The sequence below is a fragment of the Malurus melanocephalus genome, unplaced genomic scaffold (assembly GCF_030028575.1).
Source record: "Malurus melanocephalus ecotype Western Australia unplaced genomic scaffold, MMel_1.1 scaffold_398, whole genome shotgun sequence".
Classification (NCBI taxonomy): Eukaryota; Metazoa; Chordata; class Aves; order Passeriformes; family Maluridae; genus Malurus; species Malurus melanocephalus.
In genome coordinates, this window is record NW_026623630.1 from 464,056 (window position 1) to 480,030 (window position 15,975).

Below are 15,975 nucleotides of genomic sequence, written 5' to 3' on the forward strand. Positions count from 1 at the left end.
TCCATGATTCCACAACCCTGTGATTCAGTTTTTCCATGATTCCATGAATCCACGGTCCTGTTTCCCGCAGCTCTGACTGAATTCTCTCCCCCCAGTCAAYGCCACGCAGGAGGTGGGCGCGGTGAGCGACGTGAGCGTGGCCAACGTGTCTGTGCAGAGCTGGMGGCTGGCGGGGCTCAGCCCCAGCACCAAATACAAATTCTACATCAAAGCTTGCACAGCCAAGGGCTGCGGGAAGGCGGCCACCGACGAGGGACAGACACTGGCTGAAGGCAGTAAGTTCACACCATCTGGTTTGGCTCTGCCAGTCGCAGGAAAATCTGTCGGGAATAATCCAGGCTTGATGTTTCCTTTGTAATTAGGGGAAATAAATTTGTTTTCTTGCCGTGAGAGCAAGAATGTGGCCGTGCAGTTCTGCAGGAAGGCAGGGCTCATCTGTCTCGTTTTGCTGTGCAGTCCTGTTTCTGCTCCCACCCAGCCATGCTGGAGTGAGTGAACTGCATTCAGGCACGGACAGAAAATGGAAGATGCAGATAATCTGTTCTCAGTAATATTATAAAAACAAATTCTGCCCGTGCGTGAAGGTAGGGGACTGCCAGCAACATCGAGGTCAGCTGTTTGACATGGAAAATCCAGATAAACATGAAGTTCTGACTGCATTCACTCCATTATTTATGATTATTTTATCAGAGACCAGCAGTGAACATTTGTGTGCCACTTACACCCTGTGCTGGAACACTGATGTGCAGTGATTTAAAGGAAAATCCCAAGCACTCTGTGATAGCTCATCTTTCACTTTCAGCTGGAATGAAATAAAATGTACTGTGCTCAGCAAGTCTGAGAGCTCTGCAATACTGAGGAGCAGCTCCTTGCTATTAATCAGAAACCATTGCTGTGCTCTTACCCCAGGGAAGGAGAAAGAGAATGTGATAAGCAAAAGAGTCCTGCCTGCATCGTTTTTAGCAAAGATAACAGTCTGGAGCAATGTTGATATGAAATAGAAAAATGGTTTGTGTGCTGTTGGATTTCTGAGTTGCAGAATTCTCTTCAGATACTGGTAAAAACATGTGAAAAGTGTTTTAAGCCATCATGTCCCAGTTCGAGATCCAGTCAGGAGCTGCCATTTTTTTTTCCCACTTGTAAAAGTCCTCCTCAGCTCTCCAGTCCCACTGTAGGATACAGGTACTCACCTAGTAATAACTAGTGATCACCATGGTTTAAAATTTAATTTTCATTAAGGAAAGAAAAATACCTCTTTTTTYCCCCAAGCTAAGAACACCCCATTTCCCCTCATTAATTACCTTTTCTGGCCTTCACTGGGCAGCCAGAATAATGTGTTTTGGCTCCTTGAAAGTTTGTAACTTCTTGGAATAACCCTGTCAGGGTTTATGAGATGCTGACATTCATTTTGTTCTGATTCTGTACTTTCCTAAACTCTCAGCAGGGGCAGCTCCTGATTCCTGTGGAATATTCTTGGGCTAGAGCAGTATAATTAATGAAAGCTGCAAGGGTTCAGTTCTGTGATTCATGTGTGCTCCTTGCTGGTTCTCAAGCCACCCTAAATTAGGGCACTGCATCTGTCACTGAGATGCTGTTAGAGTTCTGTATCATTATTTGCTGGCTAAATTGTTCTGGTATTTTTCACCTAAACATGATAGGCTGGGGAAAAAAAAAATAAAATCATTCTTTTTCAGTGACCTTCTTGGGGTTTCGAGCTGTGGTTTGGGGAGCGAGGCAATTGCTCAAAATTAAAACAATCTCTCTTTTTGAAGGAGGGGAGTGATTTCAGGAGTCAAAGTTTATCATTTCGAATGACCCACGTAAATGACAGATATAAAACGTGGTGCCCTCTGAAATGAAACTCCGTGATGGAGCACTCCACAGTACTTTGGGGTTTGATTCAGTGATTCTATAACCACTCTGTTCCAGTTTAATAAYAAASCCATAAARCTCTCATTGTCCACTTTAAGACTTMAGAAACTTCCACTGCTGCCATACAGCCTTTGCCATGGGTATTTCAGAATKTCACAATTCATTCTGCCAGGAAGGTGCAGATATTGAGGTGGCAGCTCTGAATTCATTCACTTTTTATTTTAACTTGATCTCCACCACTGCTGTAACCTTAATTTATTTGTAGTTATCCTTGCTACTCTTATCTGGAATTAGGAAGAAAAGGGAAATCTCTTTATTTAATATGTACGTGTGTGAGGATTTGTGTGGCAACACCCAAAACAAACCTGTAAAGAGAAAATAACTCGGATATCAAACCCTGATAGGCAATCTGAGATCTTTACCTTGATAAAATACTCTGGACAGTCATGAAGAACCTGAGCAAAAGGGAATTTGGATTGTAGTACAAAATAAAGAGTAGTTTAATTTCTGTGGTTTCAGTCCACAGAAGAAGGGATGTTGTCTTTAGAAAATKACTACAATCCCTGTCTTCATATTTTCAGGCCTTATTTCCTAAATGACCTCCAAACTAATTAATTTTCCCCTTGAAAATGTCAATTTCCCCAAGATCATTAGCCCTCAGAAACATAACACAAAATAACATTCTTACAGACGTGAAAAGATTAATTTAATGTAGCAGCCCTTCTTTAACACAAAGCTCCTTTTCATCTCGTCGCCAGCGTTGCTCGGGGATTACCAACCATGTATTACATGGTGAGAATTATCTTTGTGTGTCCAGAAACTCAGGCATTAATGAGAAATTCTTCCAGATGAAGCCACAGAGTTGGAGGTTTATTTTCCAGAGAAGCCAGGAAATAAAACCCCACCAGTTTCATTCTATTCCAACGGCAGTAATTCCCAAAGGTTTTCCAAAAAAATCTTAGGGAGAGGGTCCTATCCTTCAGGACCAGAGTAACCACTTGGAATAAGATTTGTGGGTTTAGGTCTCTTTGGCCATAGGCACTGTGGAAAAAGAGCAATAAAATGTCTTTCCCATACGTAACCAGCAAAGCCTCTTTGCTCACAATCAAGAAAAACTCATGAAATTGGTGGAAATTTCTTGATCACTGCCTCACCTCTAAATTTTTCTCTATAAACTTTACATACAACAGAGATTTACTAATCTCTGTAGTTTAAAATAATCCCAATTTGCCATGAATTGCCTCCTGCACTAAAAAAGCCCTGGAAATGAAGGATACTTGTGATGCATATTTATACATTTTTAATAGCCAGGCAGCAGGCGAAAATTAATGCAAGTGCAACTTTCCATTTATTGAAGCAGATGTATTTAGACAGGTATGGTTATAAATTAAGATGCTGCCTACAATTAGTGTTTAGCTCTCAGACTGTTGGGTTTGGGGTTTTTTAAAATGTAAGTATATTTTATAACAGATTTGCCAACTTTCGGAGAACACTCTGGAAGTCTTTCAGGGTGGTTTCTATTGTTTTTTTTCCCTTTATACCATAAGCTCCTCTAAAAAATGTGTGCTCTGTTCTCCTCATAAATCTCRGAGCCCAGTAGGAATTTTGTGAAATTGCAGTTCAGTGTTTAATGTTCATGCAAGTCCCACGGTGGGGCTGATGAATAGTGGGGGAAGATGAGAAGTGCTGGTGATATGCCTTTATTACTAATGCTCCCTCTCCCTCATTGGAGATTAAAAACCCAACCCAACTGCTCACAATTTTCCAGAGTTACTTCCTGCAGCTCTCAGTGTGTTGCTGGCCTTTCAGAATGTGGAGGTTTTCCCCATCTGTGTGTCTTTGTTTTTATTTTTCAAGATGCCACGCTGTTATTTCTATTCCAGCCACCAAACCCACCCCGGTTAGCGCAGATTTCTGCTCTGTAGGGCCCGTGTTGAGGTTGTCCCACAGAGCAGGAGGAAATGGCATGGAAAGAAAGCTCAGAATCACCCAGAAATAGACACCTGCTCTGAGTTTTAAAGGGATAAAAATGAGTGTTTTGGGATAGGGGGTGAAAAACAGCACCGAGAGCTGTTGGTGCATCCACAGTACCAGGTCAGGCTGGGCTCATCCTCATCCCGGGATGTTCATCCCATGTGCCAGGGCTGCAGCATTCAGATAGATCAGAGCAATAACTGGGCACAAAAAGGGCATTTTCCAGCCATCTCACTTCCCTTTTCCACTTCCCTAAAGAGCTGATGGTTCAGAAAGCAGAAGCTGCCACAATAAATAGGGAGCAGAGAGAGACTGGTAAAGTTGGTTTAAGAATTCGCACAACAAACCCTGTACCTGGAGCTCAAGGTTTAGGATTTGCTTCCCAGGAATTGAGGAGAAATCCTTGCTGAGGAGGCTGGTGGTGTGAACACTTTGGATCATGGGGTTATCATGTCACACTCGAGTGTTACGTTTTATTTAACATATTGGGGTCGAAGGTCCGTGTTCATTCCTGTTACTTTCTGGGCAATATTCCCATTTTTCTGATACCTTGATTTTAGAGCGTGTAATTAAAATGTACCTGTGCTATCCCATTGCTTAATTTGCTGTTTGATTAAAAACTATAGCTGKGTTTCACATACKTCATTTAGCCAAAATTACCGATAGWTGGATTAATTTATGCTAATGAGCTGTGCCTCAGTATCAGCAGTGTTTCAGCTGGATGTGTTCTCTCTGGGTCCCAGTGCTCTGCTCATTTAACTGCTTACAGTAATACATGGAGAGTTGCCTTGAAAAACTTATCCTGAACTGCTGCTTTGACTGTGCTTGGATTTATCTTAATCTTTTCTCTTTTTTTTCCCTTCAGCTGTCAACTCAGCCCTAATCTCCAGCAGCTTCTTGCTTTGCTTGTTCACTAGTTGAAGTATTAATGAGCATTGTTTCCCTGTCAGCGCTAATTGGCCGAGGAGTTTTCAAATTATCCTTTGTGCTCAAGCCTTGGTTTAGATGGCTTTGGACAAATCAGGAAAATCAGGCAACTGAGAATAATTAAAGAATTATTTTTATCAAGTGCAGACCCCCAAGTTTCTCTGCTGCCGTGGAGAACAGGGTCACTCCCATGTTGTAAGAGATCCTTCAATGTCCCACACAATTCTGAATTTGCTGAACGGGCTGTTCACGTTCAGGCAGTGATTGCCAACTGCTGTAATGTCCTTTCTTCTGCTTTCCACAAAACCTATTCTGAAAAAATCTTATTTAATGCCCCTGTATGTAGACAGGTGGGTGTTTTGCAARTAACAAGGTTCCAAACCTAGAGTTACTGGAATTTCCTTTCTCCTGACCAAATATTAAACTCATCAGCAACACTTAAAAGCCTAAATATCCATTCACAGGCAAATTGTTCAGTTGTACCAAAACCAGTGCTCTGTGCAGGCATTTTGGAATTCAAAAGGATATGGAAAATCACTGTCTGGAGGGGAGAGAGTACAAATCCCGATGTTAATTTTTTTCTGGGAGACAGCAAGAATTCATATCCAGCTAACAAGCTGTCTGTGCTTCCCCGCTGAGCTGGGTTCAATGGGAGAGCCATCAAACCCCGATTATCCATACAAAGCCAGCCCGTTTGCAAGTTGTAATTTTTTAAGCACGCATTAGTTAAAGCAGATCCATAATCCCCCATCAATATTAACTTTCATCCTGGGAGTTGCACAAACCGCTTCCCAAACATCGGGATTACTCCAGTCTGCCGTTGATTTTGTTGGATGAAACATTAAAAACCAAACAGAGGGAATGTTTGGGTTTTGGTTTTTTTTTTTTTAATTTTCTTTGGAAAACCAGCTTGCCTGATGACGAATGTTTAAAAATGACTTGTTGTATTTGTAACCGTGCATTTCGCAGCCCTGTTGTTCCATGAATTCCTTCGATCCCCGTGACCTGAATGTGTGCATTCCCTAGGTAAAGGCAGCGGGAGGATSGCAGCCGCAGTAAAGCCCACCCAAAAGTTTCAGCCCAGCGAGGCCCTCGAGGCTGGCACTGAGCACACAGTGCGCCTGGTCACTAAGAACTGGGTGGATAACAATAGCATTTTTGAAGATGTAATTGAGACCAGGGGGAGAGGTGAGACGCCAAGCCCTTTGAGGTTTGTTTTTCTGTGTGAATCCATGTCAAGGTTTCGTCCTGTGCGGTGCCAGCATCCCGAACTGGCCAAGGGGTTGAAGGTGGCCCTTGCAGTTGAGTCCATGGGAGCACAAACACATCCCAGGTTCTTGGCTGAGTCCTGTGCGTCACAACAGCCTGGAACAATCACAAACCTTTACAAATTTAAGAGGGAAGCTGGATAAAATCCATAAATGACCAGTTTGGTGATTTGCATGTACTGGGGGCACTTTTATCTCTGTCTCTTTCGCAAAACCGCTTTTGCATGAGAGGCTTAACAACAACMCTCTGCTCAGCTTTTGTGTGCAGTGCTAATGCTGTGAGTCCCTGCTCTCTCAGAGCCACCTTTCCCACTGTCTGTGTCGTGCCCTGTCACCTGCACGCTCCCCTCCAGCCCCAAATGTCCAACTCTGGACACGCTCCTGCCTGGCACTGCCCACCAGCAGTGGCGATGATTCCGTTCCGATGCAGCGAGGATGTGTTGGTGTTATCACAGAGCATTACCCTTTTCCTCTGGTTAATTCTCTCCCTTTTTTTCCTCCTGTCCCGTTTCCCCAAGCCTATGCTGGCATTTAYGATGGGATTTCCACCCAGGGCTGGTTCATCGGGCTGATGTGCGCCATCGCCCTGCTCACCCTGCTGCTGCTGACCGTTTGCTTTGTCAGAAGAAATAAAGGAGGCAAATATTCAGGTAAATGGATTTATTCTCCTTCCCCTATGCTCACATGGTAATAACCAACATCCTTCAGTTTGCTCTCTGGGGGCCACGAGGCCGCCAGCACAAACATCCAATTAGGGTTTGTAGCTTTTGATAAATATCTGCGGAAGGGGTTTTAATGAATGTGAACGGAGCYGTGCTCTCCGGGTGAGGCAGTGCTGGTCAGAGAGCTCACAAGGGCCTTTCCCAGCATTTCTGGAATATTCCAGCATTTAATCCAGCTGGGARGACAAGGCCCTTGCTGGCAGGGCTCCCTGCCCACTTTCCTGGGGCCTTCTGTTGGACACAAGGACGGGACAAACACAGGAAGCTGAAACATGGAATATTCTGCTAAAAATGATTCTGGAATTGTCCAAGCATTGAGTAAGGGTTTAAGTAAATGCATTGAAACAGAAATCTGGTTACCTGGAGGGGTGGTGGGTGCTCCATCTCTGGACGTGTCCAAGGCTGGGTTGGGGAAGATGTCCCAGTCCCGGGGTGGAACTGGATGGGCTTTAAGGTCCCTTCCAACCCAAACCACTCCATGACTCTATAAACACTTTATAGCTTTTAAAAAATCAAGGAATGGCCCCAAACTCCAGGYTGTGTCCAGCCAGCTCCAGGCCAGGCTGTAGGAAATGTCAGGTGCTTTTCCCATTTTCCCTGGGATAAAGAAAAACCCACRGCAGAACACGACTCAGAGACCTGTCCTTTATTTTATTTGCACAGTGAAAGAAAAAGAAGATTTGCATCCAGATCCCGAAGCTCAATCAATAAAAGATGAAATCTTTGGGGAATATAGGTAAATAGGACCTGCTTTCACGAGCCTTTGCGTTTCTTGGGGTTTTGTTTGTTTTCAAATGCCATCATTATTTGGGACATTTTTATGGCATGCAATTAATGCTGTTTTTCATTTTCAAAGCAAACCTCGTAGGAGTGGATAAGAGTAGGAATATCAAGGTATATCCAGGATATTTTGATCCATCCAAGCTGGGATATAAGGAAATGCTGATGTATTGGTGGTTATTTTTCAATTTATTTTCTTTTTTTTTTTATTTAGCATTGTATGAATAATGTAAATATATATGATCATTTGGGGTCCTGCTGAAAAGCCCATTGAATGTTATGTCTTCAGTGGGTTTTTGAAACTCAGACCCGAATCATGGAATATRGGGAATGGTCATTTTGGGGAAGAAAACAAAGAAAAGTTTGGAATACAATAAAAAGCACCAAAAACCCAAACAAACCTTGCTACAGAAACATCTGTAGGGGAATTGAAATAACCACTTTGGCTGCTTTAAAATAATGAAACTTAGAGCAATATGTAATTGTGATCTGAAGGAAAATCCATAATTCTGAGAACCATGATGGWAGWACTGGTGTTACTGGCCTTAAGGGCATGAAATTGCTRTTGAAATTCCACTTATATATATATATATATACTACATTATTTGTACTGGAGTAGGGCTTTTTTTTTTTTTTTTCTGCATAATTTCATCTTTATTTAATTTTTAATGCTTTCTAATGGGACAAATATTTAGAAAGGTAAGAAAGCCCTGAGGTTCATAACTTTGACCCCCTCCTTTCCCCCTCGAATCCAAACTCGTCTTTTTTTTTTCTGAGGAGAAATGCCCTGTGCAGAAAAGTAGCAATTTTTTTTCTGTTGATTATGGACATATGGAGTTCATCCTGAAGAAGTGAAGTTCAGGATCGTTTCTCAGTCCTTCCTGAGATAACATTGTCAAAGATTTGGCACTGAGTTGGCATCAGCAGCAAAAGCTGTAATTGAGTAATTATGTCCTTAATCCAGAGGCCTGATTTAATTTTTTTATGGAATCTTTTAATGTTTTCCCAATCCCCACACACATTGTTCTTCTTCCTCTTCTGTGGTGCCRTGAGGAGGAATGCCCAGTGAAATTCCCCTTTTTCCCTGAATTTTGGTGCTGGGTCTGTCCTTTTTCCTGGAATTTTCACTGAACASAGACTGCAGGTGCAGACATTTATTCTGCTTTGGTTTTTCCCAGTTCCTCCCCTTTAGCAGAGGCAAATTCCAGTGAGATAAAATGTAAATTATTTACTAAAGTAAAATAAAATAACAGCAGAAAAAAGGGAAAAACCACCTTGATTGGACATCTGAACTCAAAGAGGTGCTCCCAAAGCAGTGGGRTGTGATCTCCAGCTGATGCCTCATCCCATTTTGTGTCTCTTCACCCACCTCAAAAGGAAAATGAAATAAATAGGCCCTGGATGTTGTCTAGTGTTGTGTAAAATGAAAATTGTCTCTCTGTGAGGTGCCCAACACTTGACATCAGCCCTGGTGGCTGTGACAGACCCTTCCAATCCTTTCCACATTYCCTTCTCCTTCCCCTTCCCTTTCTGCCCCTTCTGTCTGCCCGAGGCGAAAAGGGAAAAAGCCAAACCAAATTATCGTTTTCACTSATAATTCCAATTAATTTGTTGGAATAACGACCCAACCCAGCCTGGGGGGGTTCAGGTGTGTGCACATCACCCGTGTGAGGCACAGYAGGGCAGGAACACAGCTCAGATCATTTTCTCTGTGCCACCCACCCTTGTCCCTCCCTCTCCCCTTCCCCTCCCGGGAGCGGTTCCCATCCCGCCGAGCCCCAGCCGGTTTTTTGGAAAGGCRTTTCTTTATTTTGTAGTGACAGCGATGAAAAGCCGCTGAAGGGCAGCCTCCAGTCACTTAACGGGGACATTAAAGCCACGGGAAGTGCTGATAGTCTGGTAGATTATGGCGAAGGGGAGCATGGCATGTTCAATGAAGATGGTTCATTTATTGGAGCTTACTCTGGATCTAAGGAGAAAGGATCAGTGGAAAGCACTGGGAGTTCTACGGCGACTTTTCCTCTCCACGCCTAAAGCAATGGTTGGTGTGCAGTTGTGATATTTATCCTGGTTAGTTCTCCACGTGTGCTCGGCAGCAGGTTGCCAATTGAGCCAGTCAGGRAAATCCTGACACCCAGGTAATAAGAAAACGAGTCACTGCCACTAAAAGATGGTTTTTGCGTCCTGATTTCTATGTGTTTTCTTCTAAATAAAGCAAAAGAATCCTTTACTCTGCACAATGTGTTAAYCTGACCAAACCAGAGTTTCTCTGTGTTACATCTGGATCATCACCTGCTGCTCCAGGTGTTTCTTAGGTTTAGAATATATTTCTCTGGAGTATTTTTTTCCCTTGTGTGGCTGTTGTCACACATGTTAGAATTCCCTCATGGCCTCGGTTARAACCTCAATAAATCAATTAAATAATTATATATTTCACTATGTAATTATATAATTAAAACCAGCAGGCTACTCTGCAAAGTGACACAACGAGGAAAACCATCATTTAAAATACCAGAGAAATATATTCTATACATTGTATAATTTTTCCTAAAGAATTAAACCCCTTTGCTTATAATATTAAAAAAAAAACAAACAAACTTGTTTTAGTGGTTACAGCTGACTTCAATTTTCAACACTTCGAGACGCAGCTTTACCCGCAGCAAAGTGTGGGTGATGCTGCTGCCCAGTAGCTGGCACTATTTCCTTAAAAAAAAAAGTTAAGCTGCAGCTCTTTCCTGTGGCAAGGCAAAACAGGGTTCCCATCCACCATCACTCGCAACATTTTGATTTGTTTTCCCCCGGCTGCAAGCTGCCTTTCGAAGCAAACTCCTTGGTGTCTGTCTCATATCTGTATATTTGTGAGCTAGCAAACATTTCACGGAGATGTTGTACATATGATATTAATATTGAGTCCAGAGCAGCCTGGGTTTATTTTGAACCGGGATGTGTTGCTAGCATGGGTCTGTATAGMTGTGTAGGAACGGATAGAATTGCTTCTCAAGACAGATTTGGACCAGCAAAATTAGTTTTCAGCAGGAGTTGTGTGCATAGGAATCACCCAGATCTCGCACTGTTCAGACATCACCTAAACTGGACCTACCTGGCTTCCAAGAGTTCATTTATTTTCAATCTATTCACTGTTAAATAAACAAAAGCGAAAGCTAAGAGAAAATATTATGGTAGAGTTTCTTTTTATACTTTTTTGACTGAATGCTGGTTTAAATCTGGTTCTTTGCCTCTCCCACACTAACTCAGCCGAGCTGTACAGCACATTTTTTTGGTCTTTTTGTATTGGAATCTCCTGAATCTCTTTAATAGCATTTGTATTTCTGAATCTGCTTGTTTGAGTAGGGTATCAATGTGGTTTCATTTTTTCTGTCACTCCCATCCCTAATGGTTTTTAAGTAGCTCCTGCAGGAGGAATAGATCCTAAAAGCTTCTCTGCATCCTGACAGCAATCAGGCAAATATCCCCAATGGCTCCTTCACAGGCTCCATGATTTTAATGGAAGAAAGAAGAAGCAGGACTTACTCATGAGGTTATGAATTTCCATCGAGGGCTAAGCCCAGGGAAATTCAGGTTTTCCCAGTGGAAAAGCTGTGGATCACACGCGGCTCCCCTTTGGCAGTTTCTGGAAGCCTTTGGTGCTCGGTKCTTCTGCATATCTGTGCCTCTTTTTGGGGTTTTTAATTGTAGTTTTTAAAGGCTTTCCATGTAAACTCTATTTGGGAAAAGCAAAYCCCAAACAGCCTCCCCAAAACCTCCATTCAGGCTGTGCCTGTGAGTGGAAAATGATGAGTGGAAAGCTGCCCTCAATCAAAAATCATCATCCCCCAAGGCATTCACTCTTTATTCTTTAGAAAGTTTTATTTTCTGTATTTCACTCAATCCAAAAGTTGAAAAAGTCCGAAAACCTTTTAATTTTTTTTGGGGAAAAAAGTAATTCTCCAACGAAGGAAGCACACAATTAGAGCAATGTGAAAATTGGCATCTCAYCAACAGAGACATTTCCCAGCAGCGTCTTTATCTGCTGACTCGTGTCTGCTGCAGCCCGAACCAGATAAAATCTAAGAACTGATTGTGACAATCTGGGCTGGGTTTAATGTGTTTCCTTTAGGAGCCATCTGCAGTGAGTGAGAATCTTTGAAATAGGAACAAAATTTGGGAATAAAATTGTGTTGGGCTCCCCTAAAAACAAAATTAGGGAATTAAATTGGGGTGGGCTCCCCTAAACCCTCCCTGTGGACTGGGGGATGGCTCTGCCTGCACACACCCCAAAGTTTTACTGGGGTGACTGCAGATAAAGCTGACCCCTCATCCCAGAAAACACCTTTATTAAACAGAAACAAATTGCAGAGCACATCAGTGCSTGTCAAAGGCCCCAATAATGGATATAAATCCTGGGGCAGCACTTGCTGTGCTGTGCTCAGAGGTGTTTGTGCCATCCCTGTGCTCAGCTGTGCAGGCAGCGCTGCTTTTTCCACTCAAATTTTCATTCACGCCCTTAAATTCTTCATGTTGGTGTTCCACGATGCCTCAGGACCTGAAAATCAAACAGTGAGGGAAAGATGAGCAACAAAACCTTGATTTTTGAGCATAAATTTTTGAGAATACRCACCATGAATATTAAACAAATGGTTCAGGATCATCTCACTCACCTGAGCTGTTTTTTCTTCCCTGATAATTTCTTTTTCCCCCTCACTGGGATTTCACTTTATTTGGTAAAACTACCTTGGAAAGTGCAGGACATTGATTTTTTTTTTTTAGAGATTTGCTTTCAAAAGTAAATTAACAGAGCAAGCTGAGGTTTTCCTGAGGAATTTTTTGTCACTGCAAGGAGCTGGGCTGGGTTTTTGTCTCTCTCTGACAGATGAGGCAAAGAGTGGCCACGGAGCTCAGTAAAAGTGTCACCAACTGTTCTGCAGTTTATAAAGCTTCCTGAGCTGGAAGGGTCATCAAAATAATAAGGTCATCAAAATAATAAGGTCATCAAAATCCAGCTCCTGGCCCTGCATAGGACAGCCCCAAAAATCACACCTTGTTCTGAAATAGCTCATTGAGTATTAAATCCTTTGGGTTGGTTTGTTTGGGTTTGTTCTTTCCTCTGGCAAAGAGTGTTTATTAAAATTTAAAATGTATTACATTTATTAAAATTAGCTGCTGGAAATGTGTGGTGTGCATAAGATTAAACAAAATCAGCTCTTCCTGAAAAATGATAGGAAAAAAAAAACCCAAAAGCTCTGTCCTTTCCCCCAAGGGAGCTGTTTGGATTCACAGGGCAGCATAATATTAATTTGGTGTGGATTGATTTTTCTATAATTAATATATAAATATATATCTAATGTAATTATGCAATCAAGAACTTGTAGGAATGGCTCCAGCTTCCTTCTCTGGYAAAATTTGGGGGTCCAAATCCTCCMGAAATCCTCATGGCTCTGCCCTCCAGTGGTATAAAAGTATTATTTTATAATAGGGCATCAAATTTTGTAATATTATTTTATTTTGGGCTTCAAAGCCCTGCTGGGGCTGTATCTTTAGCAAAAATTGATTTAGGGACCAAATCAGAAAATGCTGTTCCCCCTCTGGAAAAAATTCTRTGTTCATGTATAAAAAATTTAAAAGCCTTCATTGTAACTCACATCTTAAATGGATGTAATTAGCAGATCATTTAATGATTGATATTTGTTCGGTGGTGTTGATGTTTGCACAAATTCCAATGAGTAGCTCTGTTCCCAGTAACTGCTTCCATCGACTGAATGGCTCCAACCCAGTGCATGAGAGGTTTTTATCAAAGCTTTCAGGCCAATATTATTTTTTGAGATGCAAACAAATAGCAGCACAATCTTTCTGCATAAAAAAGGTGGGGGTTTTAAACAGCAATTCCACATTTTGTAAAGAAAAAAGTAGAATAACACTCACTGCTCCTTGAGCTTGTGGCAGGAAACCTCATCATCACTTTTCACAGCCATTCCTTTGCAGATGAGAGGTGCATTCGGGTTACTTTCCTCACCTGTAAGAACAGATGCAAAGAAAGGAAATTCTTCCTGGAGAATTCCCTTTGTTTGCCAACGGATCACGCCCTCAGCTGTGCCTGTCAGCGTTTATGACAAAATACAAACCGTGCTGGAGCAGCAGCACATGTTTACATTGCAGCTCTGGATCTCTCGTGTCAAATCTCAAGTGATCTGCACTGATTTGTTCTGTTTTCAGGCAGGAACCCCTCGGGGGGTTTGAGCCAAAGCATTCTGTCTGTTCCTTTTTTTTATTTTTATTTTTTATTATTATTATTATTATTATTACGGTTCTGACTTTAAACAAGAGACTTTGTAATTTCATGAGAAAAAGATCAAAGCAAAATGTGGTGTCACCATCACAATGTTACTTTTTGGGGAGCTAAATGTTAGTGTGCATTGATTAAAGTTTAGAAAAAAACGTGTTGTACCCGTAGTTGCTGTTTGTACCACGCAGATGTGCACGTATGGTTTGAGAAGATATTTTCATTTTACATGAAATACAACTTTGCTAATAAAAGTTTGACTTGATGTAATCTTCAAAAGCCTCGGCTGTAATCGGCAAGTTTCTTTTTTGTTTGATTTGGGGATTTTGTTTGGTTTTTTTTTTTTTGGTTTTTATTTTTTCATTTGATGCCATTTATTTGGGAATCTGATTTAAGTGGCACTCACAGCCCGCTCTAGGCTGTGATCTGTGGGGATTTTTTGGGTTTCACACCAAGGCTGGGCTGCCCTTGGCTTTCCCTGGGACTTTTGGACAACATGGACCATCAGCCCTCTAAGTCTGACACCAAAATAAGATGAAGCTGAACTGCAAACACTCTGAATTCAAATTGCTCACTGTTTTCGTGTGATCCTCTCCTGGATGGAACTATCACCCTATGTATAAATTGTTAACATCTCTCACACTCTTTACTCACCCTGTTAACAGCACAAAACCTCCCAGCACACAGACTTCCTACTCCTGTTCATTAAAGATCACCAGAATATTGTTTTTACAAATACCTGACMCACAAGACCCAAATAACACTCATTTTTTTGGGTTTTTTTCCCCTCTTATTTAGGGAAAACTACACTCATGCTTAAAGACTGAAATCTACACGTGTTCATTTTATAGGAATGTAACAAATRGGCTTTGTTTGTGAAGGAAAACCCCTTCTTCCTCCTCTCTCCTCATCACCAATATTCAGTGTTCTGTGATTAATTCTCTGTCCACGGAGAAAGTTCTGCAGGTGAACACAAATTCACCCTCCTGATACCTGCAACAGCCAAACTGAGGCCTTATTAAAAGCCAGCAGACACATCTGGCAGCTGATATTGCTGAAAAATCCTTTTTTTTAAAAAATTTTTCAGCTGCTTCATTGCAGCAGGAAGGCTTCAGGAGATTTTTAATGCATTCTTCACCTGCAAGAATTGAATGYACTCAGCGGGAATGCAGAGCTGTGCTAACTGGCATTCACCTTTCAGGAAGGCATCAAGGGCATCCCGAGAAGGTTTTATTATAATTCATATCCTGGAATAATGAGTTTTGCACTTTTCTCAATAGCATAATGGAGAGGAGAAGGTCCTCCAATCATGTGCTTCAGTGGAGTGAGGATGAAGGTGCTGCTGCCACCGTCAGCAGGTGTGTGGGAGCAGATCTGGAGGAAGTTTTAGGATAAAATATAAAATACGGGATGAATAAACTTTTATTTGATTTTTTTTTTTTCTTTTTTTTTTTCTTTTTTTGGTACAAAGTTGGCACTATCAGACCAGCTTTTGGGGCAGAGCATCACTCCAAAGGTTCAAACATTTCCTGCTGTTCTTCAGTCTCACAAGGAAATGTTGTAATTTTTCCATTTCAGGATCTGCTCGTCAGCTGGAAACGCAGAGGAGCCYGTCAGTCAGCCCAGGAAACACCAGCACTGTCTCTCTGCTGCAAAACCTGAGCTCTGCACATTTCTAAGCCTCGTTTAACAAGGCTTGGGTGCTGTTTTTCCATGCTTGAAACCCACGTGATGTGCCCAGAGGAGCAGGCCCAACCCAGCCCTGCCTGTAGAAATGGGCATTTCTGTAAAAAAAACCCACCACTTTTTGCATTTAATTTTTTTTTTCTGTGTATTTTGTACTTCTGTGCTGCTGATGCATCTCATCCTGGGAGCTGCAGCATGTTCTTCTCCATTTGTTAGGAACATTTGGGGAAGGAATATCTCAAACCTGAAAAGGGGCAGCAGCACCCTGTGTTTGGGGWTTTTTGCTCCCTCACCAMCTGGTTTTGTTTGCAGTACTTTTAYTGACTTAAAACTTATTTATTGACTTAAAACTCCAAAATTTGATGGAGGTGAGGGATGTGAGGAGGGATGGGAAGCAAAGGACAGCTGTGTTTGGCACAGAACCAGAACTGGTTCACTCTCAGTTGCTCCTCCAGAAGGAAATGAGCTA

General features: G+C 41.9%; 1 protein-coding gene across 1 annotated transcript in view; it reads left to right on the plus strand.

Moving 5' to 3' along the window:
* CHL1 (cell adhesion molecule L1 like) overlaps positions 1-14,099 on the plus strand; it is a 76,365-nt gene extending 62,266 nt beyond the window's left edge. The window contains exons 21-25 of the mRNA XM_057379265.1: positions 96-275; positions 5,800-5,961; positions 6,560-6,691; positions 7,427-7,499; positions 9,361-14,099. Coding sequence (XP_057235248.1) covers positions 96-275; positions 5,800-5,961; positions 6,560-6,691; positions 7,427-7,499; positions 9,361-9,577 — 764 coding nt within the window. The 3' untranslated portion in view covers positions 9,578-14,099. The remainder of the gene's footprint in view (positions 1-95; positions 276-5,799; positions 5,962-6,559; positions 6,692-7,426; positions 7,500-9,360) is intronic.
* Positions 14,100-15,975: the final 1,876 nt, after the last annotated feature.